The sequence below is a fragment of the Phyllobates terribilis genome, unplaced genomic scaffold (genome assembly GCF_046119375.1).
Source record: "Phyllobates terribilis strain yellow unplaced genomic scaffold, ASM4611937v1 Scaffold_2__4_contigs__length_985480577, whole genome shotgun sequence".
NCBI classification, from domain to species: domain Eukaryota; kingdom Metazoa; phylum Chordata; class Amphibia; order Anura; family Dendrobatidae; genus Phyllobates; species Phyllobates terribilis.
In genome coordinates, this window is record NW_027362762.1 from 167,792,443 (window position 1) to 167,815,466 (window position 23,024).

Consider the following 23,024-nt stretch of genomic DNA (forward strand, 5'->3'; position numbering starts at 1 on the left):
TGGACCATCATTTATTTTTCAACAGAACAATGACCCCAAACACACCTCCAGGCTGTGTAAGGGCTATTTGACCAAGAAGGAGAGTGATGGGGTGATGCCAGATGACCTGGCCTCCACAGTCACCAGACCTGAACCCAATCGAGATGGTTTGGGGTGAGCTGGACCGCAGAGTGCAGGCAAAAGGGCCAACAAGTGCTAAGCATCTCTAGGAACTCCTTCAAGATTGTTGGAAGACCATTTCCGGTGACTACCTCTTGAAGCTCATCAAGAGAATGCCAAGAGTGTGCAAAGCAGTCATCAAAGCAAAAGGTGGCTACTTTGAAGAACCTAGAATATAAGACATATTTTCAGTTGTTTCACACTTTTTGTTAAGTATATAATTCCACATGTGTTAATTCATAGTTTTGATGCCTTCAGTGTGAATGTACAATTTTCATAGTCATGAAAATACAGAAAAATCTTTAAATGAGGTGTGTCCAAACTTTTGGTCTGTACTGTGTGTATATATATATATATATATATATATATATATATATATATATATATATATATATATATAAATCTTGCAATTTTCACATTGGCCACTTGGGCTGTTTGGTACTCATAATTGATTTATTTATTTCTTTTTTACAGACTTCAGCAGTCTCATCATCAAAAGTAGGATTACAATAATGGGTAACGCCTCTGTATACACAGCTGAAAACATGATGGCCTTTACTCACGCTCACTACATGCTTCAAAACAAAAGATAGAGTCTGAATCAGTTTATTGCTGCTAATGTACATGTGAATTTCCTGAAAAAAAAAAAAAAAAGCGTAGGAGTCTACAAAAAGCTCCAGGGGCCAGTGTGAACATTGCAAGATTTCTAATTATTTTTAATAGAGATTGTGATATGGAAAAAAATGCCAAACATTTTAAAACTATATTTAACATAAAAACATGATTTAAACAATAGGCCATTTTCTGATGACTCATTATCTTTAAAGGGGTTGTCCAGGCTTGAAATTCTCCGGTATTCCTGATATAGTGGGTGGTCACATGACCACACACATGTGATTTTTATATTTGCATTTACATGCCGACTAGATTCATTCAACTTTTATCTAAAGAAGTGAATTGAGAGAAGCCAAATAAGTCTAGTCGGCATGTGACCACAAGTATGCCAAGTGACCAACCTCTCCCTCTTGGAATACTGGGAAATCTTGACAGTGTGTACACTGCATGCTGTCACGATTCGGCAGCCTGCAGTCAGATGTAGTGACTGCAGACTTTTGTCCCAATCCCGGACAACCACTTTAAGGGCTGCCCCACAGTCGTCATTACTGAGCATTTTATTATTCAATTTTTCTTTAAAGAGAAGCTCTGCAAAGTTCACATCTGACTAATAATCGTAGGAAATACTAGCGGCACATGATTATTCAGATTATGCAATCTTGTAATCTGGCAACCTCAGACGTTGCTTGCATTCCAAACTAGACAGATAGTTAGATGTTCCCGATGTTTATGGCCATGTAAAACTTTGCAGACTAACTACCAGCTGACTGGAGAACCGGGACATAAAGTACAAATGAAAAACAAATGCAAATGTTTTAAGTAAATCGTACAAAACGTTTCTGTGCAGAATAAACAAATGTGACACCAGCGTCTCCATGCTGCGCTCTAACCAAACCCTTTATATGCTGCTTTTGGTGGAATTACAGTGACCTTATTCATTTCATGCGTTTTCACTTTACAGTAGTGTTTCTCATCTATATGCTGTACATTTTTAAAGCCCACTGACCCATAGAGTTTGATGGAATTATTCCTACATCCTGTTATTTTTAACGGATCCATAGGACTGTTCCCTTTGAATCAGAATCCGTCATTTAAGTCTGTGGGGAAAAACGTTTGCCTTCGATGCATTGCTAAGTGACAATGTAAAAAATAGTTCAGTTTTCTTCCTTCCCCTTTTAAAGGGAAGCTGCCACCATTTTTTATGTTTAGAAACCATGGCCATCACCTTTAAGATCATGTGAATGGGGTTCGTGCGGCCCCTATATATCCTCAGACGTGCCCCTGCATATCTCAGAAAAAGTGTTTTATACATGTCCCGCTCTGTATTTAAACTGCACGATCTGGTTCAATGGGAGTCTCCAGATTTTGATCAGCGCCGTCCCGGTCCCTTCAAACGCTGCCTCTTCTGTCTGGATGTAAGTGGATGTCGTCTCTACGTCATCCACCCAGTGCCCGAAGTCTCATGCCGGCACAGTGGAATCACCGGCTGTTCAATAGGGCAGAGTGACGCGCGTCGGCGCAGGTCTCTGATTCCACTGGCAGACGCGAGTCTTTGGGGTAACGTGGATGATGTAGAGATGACATCCACTTACATCCGGAGACCAGAGGCAGCGATTGAAGATATCGGGGCGGCGCTGATCACAATCTGAAGACACCCATTGGACCGGACCTCACAATTTACATGGAGCATGAGACCTGTATAAAACTCATTTTCCTAAGGGGGCACTACTGAGGATATAAAGGGGAACACCATTCACATGATCTTAAAGGTGATGGCCATGGTTTATAAGCGAAAAAAATGGTGACAAGTTCCCTTTAAATAAAACTGGATGAAAAAAAGTCACATTTTTTTACACCTTCAATTTTTATTATGTTTTTCTAGGAACAAATAGGAACTAAATAATGAAATCTTGACTTTTTTAGGGCACTCTCAATAGATTACGAGTGATGGACAGTAGTAGAATCATTTTCTGAGTCTTGGCACAGCAGGAGGCGTATATCTTCAGGAGTGAGAACACTGATTTTGTATTTCTGGAAGTTGCCCTTAAAGTGAACCTGTCACCTTGAGAAATGCTATTTACATACAGGTATGCGGTTAAACTGCAGGTAAATAGCCTTTAAACTCTGATTAGCCAGTCTATTGGAAGAGCAGCGGCAGGAGAGCAGGGAAAAAATAACTTTTCATTTTCCCTGCCACCACTGGTTTCAGTCATAGGATCGGTACAGGGAGCCATTTCAGGCAGTCATCACTCATTTTTCAGTGAGCACGGCTGTAATCACGCCCCATTATTTTCATTCTCAAACCTACTCTACACACATAATCAAAGTGCCGGGGAGTGGTTACACCTGCATTCACTGACAACTGAGTGATGACTGCCTGAGATTGCTCCCTGCGTCACTCCCACGACTGGAAGCCCATGGCAGCAGGGACACTATAATGTAATTTTCTCCCTGCCACCGCTGTTCCCAATAAGCCAGCTAAACAGGATTTAAATGCTATTTACCTGAAGATTACCTCTATATCTGCAGGAAAATGGCTTTTTTCAAAGTGACAGGATCCCTATAGGGTTGAGCGAGTATGTTCTGTCCGAGTATGCTCGCCGAGCTCCGAGTATTTACAGCTGCTTGGTGATAAGGTTAAATCGTTCCCGTGTGCATGATTTGCAACTGTTTGACAGCTTTATTACATGTGAGGAATGTGTAAGAAATAGACATTCCTCACATGTAATAAAACTGTCAAACAGTCGCAAATCATGCACACGGGAGCGATTCAACCATATCACCGAGCAGCTGTAAATACTCGGAGCTCGGCCCGAGCATACTCGAACAGAACATACTCGCTCAACACTAGCTCCCTATATATATATTATATGCAAAAGACAAAACAACATAAACCTTTAAAAAAGGGGAGAGGTTGGAAAGAAAAGCATAAACTTAGAATGAAGCCAAATGAGTCGTCAATGTGCCTGTCGCTCAGTAGAAAAGAAACCTCTGGTTTTTCAACACAAATCTATGACATTTGGGATGCATGCTCGTCCCAATTTAGCAATTCATTCTAAATTTAGGAGTAAACATAAAGCCATGCCGTAGTCTCCGTATTGCATGAAAATTGGTCCATTTTTTGACGGATGAAAAAAGCAGAAACCAACGTGCGAATGGGGTTTTGGAATAGTATATCTTATTGTATATGTATCTAATGTTAGGACTAGAGTCTTACTTGAACATAATGAGCTATGGCAAGGTAGTACATTATTGATCTTATACCATGGTAATTCTAAGTGTCACTTTATAGTATAGATCACAGAATAATCCATTGCGGCTATGTGGCCCGCACAGAAGGAGGCTGGTCCAAGTTGTGCCTGTGCTCTTTTTCAATCTCTCATGCCCGCTGGTACTGCAACACCAGGAAGCAAAAGTGGGCAGGATTGTTTCATAGGTGACCCTATTCTCAAAGTAATTGAGGGCAGAAATCAAGAATATGGGATCTCCTGGCCATGGATTGAAAGGTCTACTCATGAGCTAGCTTTTAGATTATATTTCTGATCTTTAATTGTTACTTGTGCATTAGGAATGAAAGAGGGCAATGTGAATTTGTTTTTCAGATGTACAGCTGAGAAGGAGCAATGTCCCTTGGGTGCGATGCTTTTTCCTAGGTAGGCTTTAACTGGCATCAATGTGCACAGGGTGACACCTGGGATCCTACATATTCAAGGCCTGAGTGTCGGTGAAGTAGTATTTGTTACCCTATTTTTATGAGAGAAGACGTCAGGGGGCAGGTTACTGTGTTGGCTGAGATATAGAATGAGGAATATTGTCCTATGTTGTAAGAAGTATCAATACAAGTAAGGACTGTAGTGGTCTGAAAAGTATACAAATGTATGTGTTTTATTGCATCACTGAAAGGGTTTATCCAGGTTTTTCACTCTGTGACTGCAGACTTGTGAATTCTCACATTGCACTCAGTACGAGCTATGACGATTCTCCGGTGCTGGCGGAGAGATCGGCATCGGTCGTGTGACTGGTTATATGTGATATGCATGCTCCTGGTCACATTCGGACTAAACGTGTGCAGTCTCCATCGATGCAAGTGAATTGAGCGAGGCCGCGCAAGTGTAGTTGGAATGTGGCCAGGAGTATATTGCATACTTGTGGTCTCGCTGCCAGCAATGGAGACTCCTCATAGCGCACAATGTAAAGATTCATAAGTCTGCAGTCACATAGAGTGACCGCAGACTTTTGTGATACACCTGGACAACCCCATAAAGAACATTTTATTGGTCCTTGTTTTCCTGCCATAGTCTATGTTCCTTATCTTAAGCATTGAGGAGAAGCCAATGGTAGAACTAAAATTTCTCATTGCATTGTTATTGAAAAGTATTCTCCTGTGGAAAGCCAAATGTGCGTATAGATAAAGAAATAGTATGTTTGGTGGTAAGAATATTTCTTTGCGATTATATTAATGTGTTGTCTCATCTTTATTAATGGGTAAAATTGCAAAGTGGTTGTAAAAACAAGCAAATTTGTAAATTACCTCTTATTAAAAAAAAATAAACTCTCGTTTCTCAAGAATGGAGGGATTTTTAATTGTATAACTTGGTTACTGGCCACCCTGCATCACAGAGTGGCCGGTTCCACAGGCAAGGAGAGCTCACGGTTTGCAGACTCTGTCATAGAGCTTGTAAGAGCCTCTTTGAAGGTGGAGTGCACCATCCCCCAACAAACAGGAAGCCCGGAGGCAGAGGAGCGGTGTGCTCCTGAAGAAATTACACAACACCAACCCTTTGAGCTCTGCTACAGCTGAGGACCAGATCATTATAGTAGTTGAGGAGTATAAGATGCTCTTAATGGTAGAGTATTTTGCAGGTCAGTGAAATTGGTGCTTTTCTGTATCCACTTGGATAATGTCCATTACAATAACCTAATACAGGAAAAAATAGCATTGTATGGTGTTAAATTGAGTCCCCAGTAATTTAGTATTTAAATTACTAACTAAAGAAATAAGAAATGGCAAAATTCAATTCTGTTTTTGTTGGCATCCGGTATGATTCAACATATTTATATACAAAAGGACCTAGGAATAGTGCAATAAATACGACAGGGAGAAATGTAGTAGATTTTAGTTTTGGTTCAAAACATATTTTTTTTAGATATATTTTGGAATATACCTAAGGTTCACATTAATACAGCGCTCTCCGCTGACCACTACGTCGGGGTTTCTGTGAGAAACCCCATAAAACAGGATTCCGCTGGAAACCCCAACAGAGCAATTCGCTTCAGTGAAGTTGACATGATCACTTTGGACAAATTTTCAAGGTTTTTTATTTCTATAATAATTGGATGGATGTGCCGGATTTCTCCTATGCCGATTTCCCTCGGTTTCCTGACTGTGCCCCACCAGCAGGATCGGCACCCATCTATGGAAGGTCTCGTGCTCGATTGACCTACTACACGGTGAGCTCCATTTTCTCCCTTGTTTTTTGCGCTTTGGACACGGTCTGACTTCATCTTGGCAATCCATCTTTTTAAGACATGCACAAAAATGTGGCAGATCAGGTTTTTGTGCCTGTCTGTAAAAGACGAATACTGGCAGGACGGAGGTCAGAGGTTCACTGAAGTCGAGGACTCTGTCGGGGATTCTGACAGAAACCCCAGTGCGGTTCTCAGCGGCGACACTGTGTGTGAACCCAGCCTAAGTAATATGTATTGGAGATATATCGCCTGATTCACGGATGAGGAAAGCTGTTATTGTCAGGGCAGGCCGAGCTCCGCACATCCGTCCTGGTGTCTCTCTATTCTGACTTTACAAATGGAAGGCTGTTGCTCTGGCAACCAGGCCAAATGGCTAGATGGGAGGCGAGTTCTTCTATTCCCAGTGTTGCAGCTGCTTTCCTATAACACAGGCAGATATCTGCAATGAAGCGAGCAGAGATTGCTCCATCAGCCCCTGTATTATGGGCTGGTACACTACGTGCACCATATATTACTCTACACATATCCTCATATTGTTCTCCCTTATATATTGTAAGCCGTGACTGATGAGTTCTCCTGGTGCATCAAAATTGGCGGAGAAAGGTTGAACTTGATGGACCTGAGTCTTTTTCCAACCTATGTAACATTAATATGGTTATATCCTGATGAGGTCTGAAGACTTCGAAACACGTTGATAAGAAAACTGCCTCAAGTCTACTTTCAGATCTGTATCAGTAACCCAGATGACCCACCTATTGGTTATCTTCAGGCATCTCAACTTTTAACGTTTTAACCGTGCAACTGCCACAGCTGACAAATTTAAGCTTTCTCTTTGTTGTGTGATACACAACTATACCAGGTGAGCAATTTCCTGCACCTTATGGTCCTTTATCATCGGATAAGACCTTATTGCGCTTCATCAACCTCAGTTTTTCCTACAACGATGGTGTCATCACATGTGATCGCTGCAGCCTATATTTGGATGTAGCAGTAACATTACAGATTATTACTGGAGGCTACAAGACGTAAATTGGCAAGGGACCAGGCTTGAAACGCCATTAAAGCAGCAGAAAGTGATTATACTGTTTAAGTTTAAATAAAAGTAAAAACCCAATAAAAAATCCAAATGAGCATATAAATATATATATATATATACATATATACACATACAGTACAGACCAAAAGTTTGGACACACCTTCTCATTTAAAGATTTTTCTACATTCTCATGACTATGAAAATTGTACATTCACACTGAAGGCATCAAAACTATGAATTAACACATGTGGAATTATATACTTAACAAAAAAGTGTGAAACAACTGAAAATATGTCTTATATTCTAGGTTCTTCAAAGTAGCCACCTTTTGCTTTGATGACTGCTTTGCACACTCTTGGCATTCTCTTGATGAGCTTCAAGAGGTAGTCACCGGAAATGGTCTTCCAACAATCTTGAAGGAGTTCCCAGAGATGCTTAGCACTTGTTGGCCCTTTTGCCTTCACTCTGCGGTCCAGCTTACCCCAAACCATCTCGATTGGGGTCAGGTCTGGTGACTGGAGGCCAGGTCTCCTTCTTGGTCAAATAGCGCTTACACAGCCTGGAGGTGTGTTTGGGGTCATTGTCCTGTTGAAAAATAAATGATGGTCCAACTAAACGCAAACCGGATGGAATAGCATGCCGCTGCAAGATGCTGTGGTAGCCAAACTTTTGGTCTGTACTGTACATACACACACATTCAATTTGAAAAGTAGTTAAGTAGTTTAGTGTTATGGTTGTCTATACATTTGTAGGTTTACAGGCATTCTGCAACACAATTTGTAACAATTAGAATTGTTCCACTTCCTCATTAAAACTAATCGTTTTGAGAATTTGTTGCACATTTCTTTTTTTATGACAAAATCTGACATCCATTGGATTAAATAATCCAAATTGCCGGTTAATTTTTTGGTTGGAAAATTCATGCAATGTGTGGATGAGATTTGTCCAGATCTCATCCACTTTGCTGCTATTGTATTTCACTGTGGATTTTTTTTTTTGACGGAAAATCTGCAACAATTTCCTGTACTTTAGGACATATCCTTACATGTACAGTAAGAAGTGAAAAAGGATCTGAACAGAGGAGACTTTAGTGACTTAAAGGGAAACTCACTTGAAAATATGCTGTTAATCTGCTGGTTAATAGCACTGACTGAAAGCAGGATCAGCATTGGTGGCCGGCTGTCAGTCAGTGCCGGGGGCGCAGTTACAGCAGACGCTCTCTATACACAGAGCTGTGACTGAACCCCCGCTGGCGACACCCCTATGACTGAAACCCGAACGATACCGGGAGGAATGAAGTTCATTTCCTCCTGGCAACGGAACCCTAAGTGCCCTAGTTGGGCAGGATCAGAACGCTATTAACCTGCAGATTAACCCCATATCTGCAGGCTAATAGCATTTGTTTCACGTGACAGGTTCCCTTTAACAAATCAATTTGAGCATAGGAAAACTACAGTTTACTAAAAGATCTAATTCCTCATCAAAGGTAGGAGAATGTGCTACATATGGCCCCAATGAAGGAGCTAAACTTCAATTGTTAACTGGTCAGATCATTCTATGTCAGCCTGTATCTGGTCTAATTGAATAAGGGAATCTGTCAGCAGGATTTCACACCAAAACTGTTTAAAAAACATGTATATTGTTCAAAGACAAGTCCAGCAATACCTTTACGTTGGCCAGTCCATTCCTACCTTACTGAGAAAGCAGGGGTTTAAATTGATATGCAAATGAGGCTGAAGAGCTATTTGTTGATCTGAAGCCTATGTCACTCTATTCCCCACCCAGCGCTGCCTCCTCCTCCTTAACTGACAGCCTCTGTACTGTATGCCTTCTGGCAAAGGAGCCGTCACTTAAGTAAGAGGAAATGGAGCTGGGTGGGGAATAGAGCTGTAGTGACAGAGGCTTCAGATCTACGATAGCTCTTCCGCTTAACTTCCATAACCATTCAAACGCTGATTTCGTAATAAAGGAGTAACAGACCGGCCATGTAAAGGGATCGCTGGACTTGTCTTTGAAAGAACTAAATACACGTATAAAGCTGCATAATTGGAAAGAACAGAAGCATTATTTAGGGACTTTTGAATACACACTTTGATCTTCATTGACCTGTAATTATACAATTTTTTTCTCTACCCAGTTTGCTTGCAGGATTAGTTAACCTAAAGGCTTCCATTATGTGCTACCCATTTGGTTTCCAGGACCATTACCATCATGCCCATTTATGATACTATACAGTGTTTGTCTAAATATGTAATTGGTCTAGGAAACCTAGTGAGAGTATTCCTATTAAAATGTTAATTCAGTAACTTGTAAATCAGATGCTAAGCAGGTTATTATTTGTACCCATTAAGAGGTTGTTGGGCATAATGCCCAATCGTTAGCCTGTGTAAACATGGCAGCGCTTAGCTTACAATTGATCACAATTGTTCCCTGCAGCACGTCTTAAAATGTAAGCGGGATAAGTGCTGCCGACAGCATATAAAGTCTACCAGGGCTAATGATTGTATTAGAAATCATTTTTTTGTTAACAGTTTTCATTGGCCTGTGTAGAAGAGTCTTCAAAAGAGTGCAGAACCTCGTCAATTAGTGCCTAGTATGGGTAGAAGTCTACACATGTAATGCAGTTTACTGGTTAGTACCACCTCCATTATAATAATCACTGGATAGCGGACTTGCTTTCTAGATAAGACACATTCTTGGAACAGTCTATCCTGCCGTTACCCGGCATCCCAGCCGATCAGCTGTTATCTGTGTCAGCGGCGGCGTACTTACTTGCCGAGCTGGCCATCTACTTGTAGTGGCCACTGCAGGGTACTGCACATCCACCTCCTATTGATTTGAATAGGAGGCGGATGTGCAGTACCAAGCCTCGGCCACTGCAAGTAGACGGCCAGCTCCGCAAGTAAGTACTTCTTCCGGTTGGCAGCCGCTGCCACCAAAAATAGCTGCCGACCGCCGGCGAAAATAGTGCCGGACCTCAACCTATCAAACATTGATGATCTATCCTAAGGATAGAAAAAAATAAAAACAAATTGGCACCAAAAATCTCAAAAGCACTGGTATATAATTACCTTCCACACAGTATATTGCAAACCGGTACTCCGGGATCTCGGGTGCAAACCTGGAGAAAACAGTTGCCAGACAAGTCCATGTAAAATAAAATAAATAAAAAAGTTGCCCTCATCGTCCCTTTAAAAGTCCTTTATTGCATTGCAGCTAAAAACATGCAGGTAGGGGAATTAAGTGGATCAAAATCAGACGACTGCCGTTTTGCGCCTCCTGCGCTTCAACGGGTCCTAAGTCCATGTAAAAAGAAAAAAAGGATAGGCCATCAATGTAAGTAGTGGACAACCTCTTTAAACGACCTCTGAGCTTTCTGTATACAGACAATTGGCAGTCGGTTAATGCCTGCAGACAGCAGGTGTAAATGCACCATAAAGGTCTGTAAACACATTAGAATAAAGTGAACTGAAACCCGCCAATATTGGAGAGATCGGCCAACAGTCTAATCTGTATGGGGATCTCCCATCTCTCCTCCAACAGATGATAGTGTGGAAAATAGGTATTTGATACACTGACTATTTTGCAGTTTTTTTCCACCTACAAAGAATGGAGAGATCTGTAATTTTTATCGTGGATACACTTAACTTGTGAGAGACAGAATCTTTAAAAAAAAATCCAGAAAATCACATTATATGATTTTTACATGATTAATTTGCATTTTATTGCATGAAATAAGTATTTGATACAACAGAAAAACAGAATTTAGTATTTGGTACAGAAACCTTTGTTTGCAATTACAAAGGTCAGACATTTCCTGTAGTTCTTGACCTAGTTTGCACACATTGCAACAGAGATTTTGGACCACTCCTCCATACAGATCTTTCAGGTTTTGGGGCTGTCACTGGGCAACATTGAGTTTCAGCTCCATCCAAAGATTTTCTATTTGGTTAAGGTCTGGAGACTGGCTAGGCCACTACAGGATCTTGAAATACTTCTTACGTAGCCACTCCTTAGTTGCCTTGGCTGTGTGTTTCAGGTCATTGTCATGCTGAAAGACCCAGCCACTACACATCTTCAATGCTCTTACCGAGGGAAGGAGGTTGTTGGACAAAATATCGCGATTCATTACCCCATCCATACTCCCTTCAATACGGTGCAGTCGTCCTGTCCCCTTTGCAGAAAAGCATCCTCAAAGTATGATGTTTCCCCCACCATGCTTCACAGTTAAGACGGTGTTCTTGGGGTTGTACTAAACCTTTTTCTTCCTCCAAACACGGCTAGTGGAGTTGATACCAAAAAAAGTTCTGTTTTGGTCTCATCTAACCACATGACTTTCTCCCATACCTCCTCTGGATCATCCAGATGGTCACTGGCGAACTTCAAACAGGCCTGGACATGTGCTGTCGTGACAAAGGGGACCTTGCGTGGCCTGCAATATTTTAATCCATGACGGCGTAGTTTGTTACTAAGGATAATGTAGATTGTGAGCCCCAATGGGGACAGCACCCATAATGTCTGTAAGATTGTCTGAATTGTAAAGCGCTGCGGAATATGTTGGCGCTATATAAATAAAAAGATTGTTATTATAATGTTTGAGACTGTGGTCCCAGCTCTCTCCTGGTCATTGACCGGGTCCTCCTGTCTAGTTCTGGGCTCATTCCTGATATTTCTCAGAATCATCCTTACCCCACAAGGCCAGATCCTGCATGGAGCCCCAGACCGAGGAAGATTGACAGTCATCTTGTGTTTCTCTTATTTTCTAATTATTGTGCCAACAGTTATTGCTTTCTCACCAAGCTGCTTGCCTATTATCCTGTAGCTCATCCCAGCCTTGTGGAGATCTACAATTTTGTCCCTGGTGTCCTTAGACAGCTCTTTGGTCTTGGCCATGGTGGGGAGGTTGGAGTGTGATTGATGGAGTGTGTGGACAGGTGTCTTTTATACAGGTAATGAGTTCAAACAGGTGTTTTTTTTCTGGTTTTTCTTTTTATATTCTGTCTCTCACAGTTGAAGTGTACCTATGATAAAAATTACAGACCTGTCCATTCTTTGTAGGTGGGAAAACTTGCAAAATCGACAGTGTATCAAATACTTATTTTCCCCACTGTATGTGGTGAGAGAAGGATCCTGCCTACTGAATGTCGATGGCCGATCCTTTTTGTTTTCAGGGTGGAGATAAGCTGACAGCAAATCACTCCTAGAGAACCCAGAACCGCCCAGCCGAGAGGTTGGGAGAAATGGCTATTGGACGAAAGATCATTCATACAACAGCTTTCTAATGTGTATGGGTACCCTAAGGGGTCGTGCATACGACCGTACTTTCAGTCCGTGTGCAATCTGAGAAAACATTGTATCGCACTCTAACCAATGTTATTCTATGGGGCCATGCACATGTCCGATTTTTTTATTCGGACTGAGTGTTTCCGAGGAAAAAAAATGACAGCATGCTTGATTTGCTTCCGTAATTCAGATGGCACTCTGCCATGCAAGACTATGGGTCTGGGGAAAATATTGGACCGGACGGATTCACAGAGTGGAGACTTTTTATTTTTCCATCTTCTCCACAACTGAGAAAATCGGATGAGTGTGCGATCAGAGTGTGTGCGATCAGAGTGATTTTCTTGGATGAAAGAAAATATGGTTGTGTGACCTGACCCTAGCCTAAGACTACTGTCGTAAAGACATTACCTGGATTCTCATAATACGGCCACGTTCACTCGTATTTGGTCAGTGTTTTCCATCAGTATTTGTAAGCCAAAACCAGGAGTGGAACAATCAGAGGAAAAGTATAATAGAAACACGTCACCACTTCTGTATTTATCACCCACTCCTGGGTTTGGTCAGTATTTGTAATCCAAATACTGACCGTGTGAACGCATTCTCATTATCGCATACCAGTTACTATCCGACCATCATACATGTACCCTCTGTGAGGTACCTTTTTATGTCTGTTTTTACTTGTGTATATTCTAATAAAGCAATATTACCGTATATACTTTTGAACATGTGTGTTAATTTCTTTCAGGAACTTATTTTCATCACTGAGCTGGTGTGGTAATACCAGCCTAAGACTGTAGGTTACCAGACTGTAGATCTAGGCTGACTGCTGATATTTCATGATTTAGTCTAATTGATGCTAATAAGGGACTGAGGATGGATCTCTTGGTGGCTTCATTTCATTCCCCCCATGACTTTCTCAAAGTCTCATGAAGATGGTTTCTATACATGACAGGAAATGTGTAATGTGCCTTCAGTTCCCTGACATTTTGTGCGCCAGCTGTTAATTGCAATTTGTGGAGGAGCTTGATAAGGACGCTCCAGTTTAAGCTGCTGAGAGGCCTGGCTTTGATGTTGACAATGCACTAATTTGTGAAGATACCTAGCAACGCTGCCTAGTCAATAGCTAATTAGTTGGCTTAAAAAAAGTCAGAAAAATAAAGTGTTGGAGCCATATAGGCTACCAGCATTACAATGCATTGTGGTTTATCTTTCTTACACATTTCTACCTTTTCTTTCTGTCAGGCAACCCTGAAACAAATGGATGCTGTGACGAGCAGAAGCCTGAAGAGAAAATTTGAAGAAGTAGATGCTGGCTCGCCAATTTCTACATCAAAAGATTCTGATGATGAGATCTCAAACAGCGACAGTGTCGACAGCTGTGACAGCATTAATGCTCCTACCACCACTGAACTTATCCGTATGTTATTTTCGGGAATGTTATTGGGTGGTGTAACTGGATTGTTTTATTCTCGTAGACTCAACAACTACTAAGACAGATTGATAATCTTGGAACGAGTGTTCAGATGAACTCTTCTTCTTCATTAACAGCCCATCTAAGAAGGTTGTCAGTCACCTGATGAATGAGCAAATTGCTTGTTGGTCGGATGCGATGATTTTTAAGTTAAAATCTATGTCCGGGACATAGATCTTAACAGCTAATTTACATATTAAGAAAAACTTGGATTTCTCTGGAATAAAACATTACATTGCAGATATCAAGGTATCCCTTTATTTAACTTTCTATGACCTTCATGTCCGTGTAGATGGCTTATGAGGTTGATAATATTTCTACAGAAAATGGAAAGATAACTAGCAATAATCTCCATGAAGGACAAGGTCTGTATTTGAAGAAAAGTTTGAAGATACACTTCATTTCTAGAATGGTATATTGTGTGGCGAATATACCAGTCCAGCAATGAAACGCGTCAGTAGCGCTGATCATCTTACATTTTGTGTGCAAAACAGGACCCTTATGGCATATCAAAACGATTCCCATTAAATGTCTGTCCTCACGTAGTCCTTTAGCCTACCTGCTTGGTTTACCCTCTCCAGTCATGTCCATGCTTTTCTCATAGCTAACAGTGTACATCATTCTCTGAGACATTAATCCATTGGTAAAAAACAATAAAGTTCTGTCTGGTTCTTAAATTTATTTTATGTAGAAGTGATAGGAAACGTTGGACATTAATTGATTTTTAAATTTTATAAAAGATATTTAAATTTATTTAAACTTTTTTTTTTAATTATAGCAACATCCATCCTGAAGCGACAGAAACTTCTGAGACAAAAGAATGTCCGTTTTGACCAGGTCACTGTCTATTACTTCTCACGTCGCCAAGGATTCACCAGTGTGCCAAGCCAGGGTGGTAGCTCCTTGGGAATGGCCCAGCATCACAATTCTGTACGAAAGTACACACTCTGTGAGTTTGCCCAGGAACAAGAGGTGACCCATCGGGAAATCCTGCGTGAGCACCTAAAGGAGGAGAAGCTTCACACAAGGAAGATGAAGGTGAGTCACTGGTGTTTTCTATTATGATAACCGGGTGATGTCAGATTTCCATAGTAAATTGATGTTCTGCATCATGGACCTGATATGATCATAAATGGCACATGTACAGATTGCAGCCATTTAAAGGTTTGGAGCCTCATCTGACAATAAGACACATTCTCTAGATAGAACACTTCATCTTCTTGTATTCCTTCTCAGTGGATGCATATGGGAAAATGTAATATGCAGTAAATTTGCCGAAACTTTAAATTATTCTCAAACTCTACAAAGGGTAAAATGAAATACCCTCATAGTACTCCTCAAAACTTAACTCTAAGCAAAACTAGACAAAGGTTTTGAATGAAGGTAACCCCAGCATCCCAATCCAGTCAAGTCATACCTGTTCTTCTGAACCCTGACTTTGCCTTTGGGACATGTATCTGGTCTGCACTTAATATAACGCTCCCCTTCCTTCCAGAAGTTTATTTTAGGTGATAGACTAGATTCCTTTCTCCCTTTAGGCATTTGTGGTGTTTGATCAATATTGGAAATACTAGAAAAGCTCATGGGTGTGTAAGGTTTACCCTACTACACTATTTGCCCAGTTACTAGTTTGCAATTGTGTTCTACTTGTAGACAATATATGGAAGACTGGCCAATCTAATATAGGGTGGGGTAGCAGTTTACCAGTCTGTTTCTGGGTTAATATCTTTATTTAGGTTTTCTATGGAAGAAAGTATAATCAGTGTCTGTCCTCACATTGTAGGTCCAGTCTACTCAATGTTAATTGCAGAATTTGTACCTCTAAACTTGGTTAAACGCATGTTCTTCTCTCAGATTGACTATACTTGGAGTACTACACTTACATCATGCATCTCCACTACCTCCAGGTTCTCTTCATTCCCTAAGGTCTGCATGATGAAATGTTCCTAAGGAGACTTAGTCTGTTGCAGGCATCCTTGCCCTGTAAGCTACACATTTTAAATACACTGCTGAATAAAATAAAGGGAACACTCAAATAACACATCCTAGATCTGAATGAATGAAAAATATTCTCATTGAATACTTTGTTCTGTACAAAGTTGAATGTGCTGACAACAAAATCACACAAAAATCATCAATGGAAATCAAATTTATTAACCAATGGAGGCCTGGATTTGGAGTCACCCCCAAAATTAAAGTGGAAAAACACACTACAGGCTAATCAAACTTTGATGTAATGTCCTTAAAACAAGTCAAAATGAGGCTCAGTATTGTGTGTGGCCTCCACGTGCCTGTATGACCTCCCTACAAGGCCTGGGCATGCTCCTGAAGAGGTTGCGGATGGTCTCCTGTGGGATCTCCTCCCAGACCAGGAGTTGGCGGATGCTTTAGTCCAGGACAGTCTGTGGTGCAACGTGACGGTGGATGGAGCGAGACATGATGTCCCAGATGTGCTCAATCGGATTCAGGTCTGGGGAACGGGCGGGCCAATCCATAGCTTCAATGCCTTCATCTTGCAGGAACTGCTGACACACTCCAGCCACATGAGGTCTGGCATTGTCCTGCATTAGGAGGAACCCAGAGCCAACCGCACCAGCATATGGTCTCACAAGGGGTCTGAGGATCTCATCTCGCTACCTAATGGCAGTCAGGCTACCTCTGGCGAGCACATGGAGGGCTCCAAAGAAATACCACCCCACACCATTACTGACCCACTGCCAAACCGGTCATGCTGAAGGATGTTGCAGGCAGCAGATCACTCTCCACGGCGTCTCCAGACTCTGTCAAGTCTGTCACATGTGCTCAGTGTGAACCTGCTTTCATCTATGAAGAGCACAGGGCGCAAGTGGCGACTTTTCCAATCCTCGTGTTCTGTGGCAAATGCCAAGCGTCCTGCACGGTGTTGGGCTTTGAGTACAACCCCCATCTGTGGACGTCGGGCCCTCATACCACCCTCATGGAGTCAGTTTCTAACCATTTGTGCAGACACATGCACATTTGTGGCCTGCTGGAGGTCATTTTGCAGGGCTCTGGCAGTGCTCCTCCTGTTCCTCCTTGCACAAAGGCGTAGGTAGAGGTCCTGCTGTTGGGTTGTTGCCCTCCTACGGCCCCCTCTACGTCTCCTGGTGTACTGGCCTGTCTCCTGGTAGCGCCTCCAGCCTCTGGACACTACGCCGACAGACACAGCAAACCTTCTTGCCACAGCTCGCATTGATGTGCCATCCTGGATGAGCTGCACTACCTGAGCAACTTCTGTGGGTTGTAGAGTCCGGCTCATGCTACCACGAGTGTGAAAGCGCAACCAACATTCAAAAGTGACCAAAACATCAGCCAGAAAACATTGGTACTGAGATGTAGTCTGTGGTCCCCACCTGCAGAACCACTCCTTTATTGAGGGTGTCTTCATAATTGCCAATAATTTCCATCTATTGTCTATTCCATTTGCACAACATGTGAAATTGATTGTCAATCAGTGTTGCTTCCTAAGTGGACAGTTTGATTTCACAGAAGTTTGATTTACTTGGAGTTATATTCTGTTGTTTATGTGTTCCCTTTATTTTTTTGAGCAGTCTTTATATATATATCTATAGATAAAAATCAAAAAATTATGTTTTTGGTGCAAAAAAAAAACCCCAGGAACATACCAGTCCTTTAGATATCCATGCAAAAATGGAGGCAGCACACAGAGTAGAATAAAGTGATAAGGTTTAATAGCCCATATGGCAACGTTTCGGTCCAAAATTGTAGCTTGAGAAAGGTACATAGATATATACATATACAGTGAATACGGAAATTATTCAAACCCCTTTAAATTTTTCACTCTTTGTTTCATTGCAGCCATTTGGTAAATTCTAAAAAGTTCATTTTTTTCCTCATTAAAGTACACTCTGCACCCCATCTTGACTGAAAAAAAACTGAAATGTAGAAATTTTTCAAATTTATTAAAAAAGAAAAACTGAAATATCACATGGTCATAAGTATTCAGACCCTTTGCTCAGTATTGAGTAGAAGCCCCCTTTTGAGCTAGTAAAGCCATGAGTCTTCTTGGGAATGATGCAACAAGTTTTTCACACCTGGATTTGGGGATCCTCTGCCATTCTTCCTTGCAGATCCTCTAAAGTTCCGTCAGGTTGGATGGTGAACGTTGGTGGACAACTATTTTCAGGTCTCTCCAGAGATGCTCAATTGGGTTTAGGTCAGGGCTCTGGCTGGGCCAGTCAAGAATGGTCACAGAGTTGTTCTGAAGCCACTCCTTTGTTATTTTAGCTGTGTGCTTAGGCACATTGGCTTGTTGGAAGGTGAACCTTCAGTCAAATCTGAGGTCCAGAGCACTCTGGAAGAGGTTTTCATCCAGGATATCTCTGTACTTGGCCGCATTCATGTTTCCTTCAATTGCAACCAGTCGTCCTGTCCCTGCAGCTGAAAAACACCCCCATAGCATGATGCTGCCACCACCATGTTTCACTGTTGTGATCGTATTGGGCAGATGATGAGCAGTGCCTGGTTTTCTCCACACTTACCACTGAGAATTACCACCAAAAAGATCTATCTTCATCTCATCAGACCAGAGAACCTTATTTCTCATAGTCTGTGAGTCCTTCATGTGTTTTTGAGCAAACTCTATGCGGGCTTTCATATGTCTTGCACTGAGGAGAGGCTTCCGTCGCGCCACTCTGCCATAAAGGCCCGACTGGTGGAGGGCTGCAGTGATAGTTGACTTTGTGGAACTTTCTCCAATCTCCCTACTGCATCTCTGGAGCTTAGCCACAGTGATCTTGGGGTTCTTCTTTACCTCTCACCAAGGCTCTTCTCCCACGATTGCTCAGTTTGGCTGGACAGCCAGGTCTAGGAAGACTTCTGGTGGTCCTAAACTTCTTCCATTTAAGGATTATGTAGGCCACTGTGCTCTCAGGAACCTTGAGTAATGCAGAGATTCTTTTGTAACCTTGGCCAGATCTGTGGCTTGCCACACTTCTGTCTCTAATCTCCTTGGGCAGTTCCTTTGAGCTCATGATTCTCATTTGGTCTGACATGCACTGTGAGCTGTGAGGTCTTATATAGACAGGTGTGAGCCTTTCCAAATCAAGTCCTATCAGTTTAATTAAAAGCAGCTGAACTCCAATGAAGGAGTAGAACCATCTCAAGGAGGATCACAAGGAAATGGCCAGCATATGACTTAAATATGAGTGTCTGAGCAAAGGGTCTGAATACTTATGACCATGTGATATTTCAGTTTTTCTTTTTTAATACACTTGCAAACATTTTCACATTTCTGTTTTTTTTTCTGTCAAGATGGGGTGCAGAGTGTACTTTAATGAAAAAAAAATGAACTTTTTAGAATTTACCAAATGGCTGCAATGAAACAAAGAGGGAAAAATTTAAAGGGGTCTGAATACTGTATAGATAGATAGATATGTGGGTGTTTGTGTGTATGTATATATGTGTGTGTGTGTATATATATATATATATATATAATGTGGAATTTATTATAATGTGTCAGCTGAACCATTTTTTTTACGTTCGAGGTATAGCTGTCATGCACTTATGCACCATATAACGCAGATTAAAAGGGTGTTTTTACCAGACATTTCTAGCAAATCATTCGGATGTTGTAGATTTCTAAGGTTGCAGGCCCTGTCCTAGAATTCAAGGTAGACCACGATGGCCGTAATAGTAGGAAGATGAGGATCACCAGGCCATGCATGTGCGCACTTACATTTGGGTCCATAAATATTTGGACAGTGACCGAATACTCGTGATTTGGGCTCTGCCTGCCACTATTTTTTATTTAAAATGAAACAACTGAGATGCATACAGGTTTGATTAAAGGGGTTGAACAAAAATATCCTGTGAAACGTTTAGGAATTGCAGCCATTTTTCTACAAAGCTTCCTCATTTCAGGCAACATAGAGATGAACAGGTGGCACACTGTGTGAGGTAAAATTCTTCTGCTTTATTCACGCAATGTTTAAAACAAGGATGCGGGGGAGCCCCCTCATTTCAGGGGCTCAAAAGTAATTGGACGAATTAATTTTACCATAAATAAAATGCTCATTTTTAATACTTTGTAGAGAATCCTTTGCAGACAATGACTGCCTGAAGTCTGGAAGTCATGGATGTCGCCAAACACTGGGTTTGCTCCTTTTGTGATATTTGCCAGGCCTTTACTGCAACTGACTTCAATTGTTGCTTGTTTGTGGGTCTTTCTGCCTTAAGCTTTGTCTTAAGTGTGTGAAATGCTGCTCGATGGGTTGAGATCTGGAGATGGACTCGGCCATTGCAGAATATTCCACTTCTTTGCCTTAAACAAAAAGTCTTGGGTTGCTTTCGCAGTATGTTTTGGACCATTGTCCATCTGTCCTGTGAAGCGCCATCCAATCAACCTTGCTGCATTTGGTTGAATCTGAGCAGAAGAGCAGAAAGTATCGCCCTGTACACTTCAGAATTCATCTGGCTGCTTCTGTCTTCAGTCAGATCATCAATAAACACTAATGACCCAGTGTCATTGGAAGCCATGCATGCCCATGCCATCACACTGCCTCCATCATGTTTTACGGACGATGTGCTGGGCTTTGGACCATGAGCAGTTTCAAGCCTTCTCCATATTTTCTTATTCCCATCATTCTGTTAGAGTTTGATCTTAGTTTCATCTGTCCAAAGAATGCTTTCCTGGAACTGGGCTGACTTCTTTAGATGTTTTTTTGCCAAAATCTAATCTGGCCTTTGTATTTTTAAGGCTGATTAATGGTTTGCACCTTGTGGTGAACCCTCTGTATTTGCTCTCATGAAGTCTTCTTTTTATGGTAGACTTGGATACTGAAACACCTACTTCCTGCAGTGTTCTTCACTTGGGTATATGTTGTGAAGGGGTTTTTATTCACCATGGAAAGGATTCTTCAATCATCCATCACTGTTCTCTTCTGTGAATGTCCAGGCCTTTTCGAGTTCCCAAGGTCACCAGTGCGCTTTTTTTTTTTTTTGCAGAAAGTATCAAGCTATTGATTTGGCCACGCTTAATGTTTCTGCTATTTCTCTGATGGATTTCTTATTTTTTTCAGCCTAATGATGGTCTGTTTCTCTTCCATTGAGAGCTCCTTTGACCTCATGTTGCGGGTTTACAGCAACAGCTTCCAAATGCAAATGTCACACATGGAATCAGCTTCAGACCCTTTATCTGCTTAATTGATGAATTAACGAGGGAATAGCCCATGCCGCCCATTGAAGAGCTTTTGAGATAATTTTCCATTTACTTTTGGTCCCTTTAAAAGAGGCAGCTACATATGAAAGAGTTGTAATTCCTAAACCCTTTCTCCGATTAGGATGTGAATACCCTCAAATTAAAGATGAGTCTGCACTTTAAACCAATATTGATTATATAACTGTATCTTGAATGTCTTTTGGTAAACAGCTAAAATGCCCAAATTTGTCACTGTCTAAATATTTCTGGACCTAACTGTATCTGCATTTCAGTTAATAGGACTTTGTGGAAACAGCCCAGTGCTTTTGCTTGTTGTATGGTAAGCCAGTGTGTGAATATACCTTTAAGGGTATGTGCACACGATGCAGAAATGCTCGGGATTTTTTCCTGAGCGTTTCTGCATCTCTCTGGCAGGAAAAAACGCATGCGGATTGTACATGCGGTTTCCTGCCAGGGACATGTGGAAATGAAGCGGTCTTCACTTTCATTTCCGCATGCGGGTTGACAAGCGCTTTCCAGGCGATTTTAGCATCACTTGGAAAGTGCTTGTCAACTTCACACTATATAAATCCATGCAACCGGCATGGATTTATATAGTGTGTGAATGTCAAAAAATAAAAAATAAATCTATACTTTACCCTCTGATGGCCCCCGGTGTCCTGCTTCATCGGTCCCGGCTGCCGGCAGTGAAGACTTTAGGACCTTCCGACATCAGCGTCACGTGACCCGTCACATGACTCTGACGTCAGCGAAGGTCCTTCATTCAACCGCGAAGTGCCCGGGAAGCCAGCAGGACGCAGCGCGGGCCGTCAGAAGGTGAGAATATATATATTTTTTATTTTATTCTTTTTTTTTTAATGGTACCTGGGTCTGGATGAGAGTCCACACCCGGGTACCATCCGCACATTAGACCGCATGAAAAGCGCATCAACATATACAGTGATGCGGATTCCATGCGGTCTAATGCAAGTCAATGGCGGCAAAAGAGCAGCGTTTCCGCAAAATTAATTGACATGCTGCGGATTTTTGACCGCAGTGTTTACGCTGCGGAAAAATCCGCATCATGGGCACAGCACATGCGGATTTCCATTGGGGAACATTGCTGCCCTTCTACCATGCGTTTCCGCGGCGTTTACGCAACTGCAAAAACGCCGCGGAAACGCATGAAAAACGCATCGTGTGAACTCAGCCTAATACTTTTTTTTCCACCTCTCATAAATTTGAACATTCTCTGCTACATCCTCACAACCTTTGGCCACTGGTTTGGCATCAGATATGTGAGTATCTATGGGAGATTAACAAACTGTTGTAAGGTGCCCGAAATGTTTTTTTTTTAACACATTTTATTCACAATTTTTATTCCCTGTTATTTTTTTTTTATCTTCAGTTGACAAAAAATGGTACCGTAGAATCAGAAGAAGCTGAAGGCCTCACCTTGGAGGACGTTTCAGATGAAGATATAGATGTAGACAATGTTGAAGTAGACGATTACTTCTTCCTTCAGCCATTGCCTACAAAGAGGCGCAGAGCTTTGCTCCGAGCAGCTGGTGTACATCGTATAGATGCTGAAGAGAAGCAAGAACTCAGAGCCATCCGACTCTCTAGAGAGGAATGTGGGTGTGATTGCCGACTCTTCTGCGATCCCGAGGCTTGTCCATGCAGTCAAGCTGGGATCAAATGTCAGGTGAGGAATAACATTGTGCTTGTCATAGACTCTTCAGCCCCCCATTTGGCATGATTAATACATCATATGATGGTTTAAACATGGCTGCATGGAAAGTTTCTCAGTTTTC

General features: G+C 41.7%; 1 protein-coding gene across 6 annotated transcripts in view; it reads left to right on the forward strand.

Moving 5' to 3' along the window:
• Positions 1–23,024, forward strand: part of CSRNP2 (cysteine and serine rich nuclear protein 2) — a 67,793-nt gene that overhangs the window by 33,756 nt on the left and 11,013 nt on the right. For all 6 annotated transcript variants that reach the window (XM_073663243.1, XM_073663244.1, XM_073663242.1 and 3 more), the window contains 3 exons: positions 13,805–13,979; positions 14,812–15,071; positions 22,619–22,915. In XM_073663243.1, coding sequence (XP_073519344.1) covers positions 13,820–13,979; positions 14,812–15,071; positions 22,619–22,915 — 717 coding nt within the window. In that variant the 5' untranslated portion in view covers positions 13,805–13,819. The remainder of the gene's footprint in view (positions 1–13,804; positions 13,980–14,811; positions 15,072–22,618; positions 22,916–23,024) is intronic.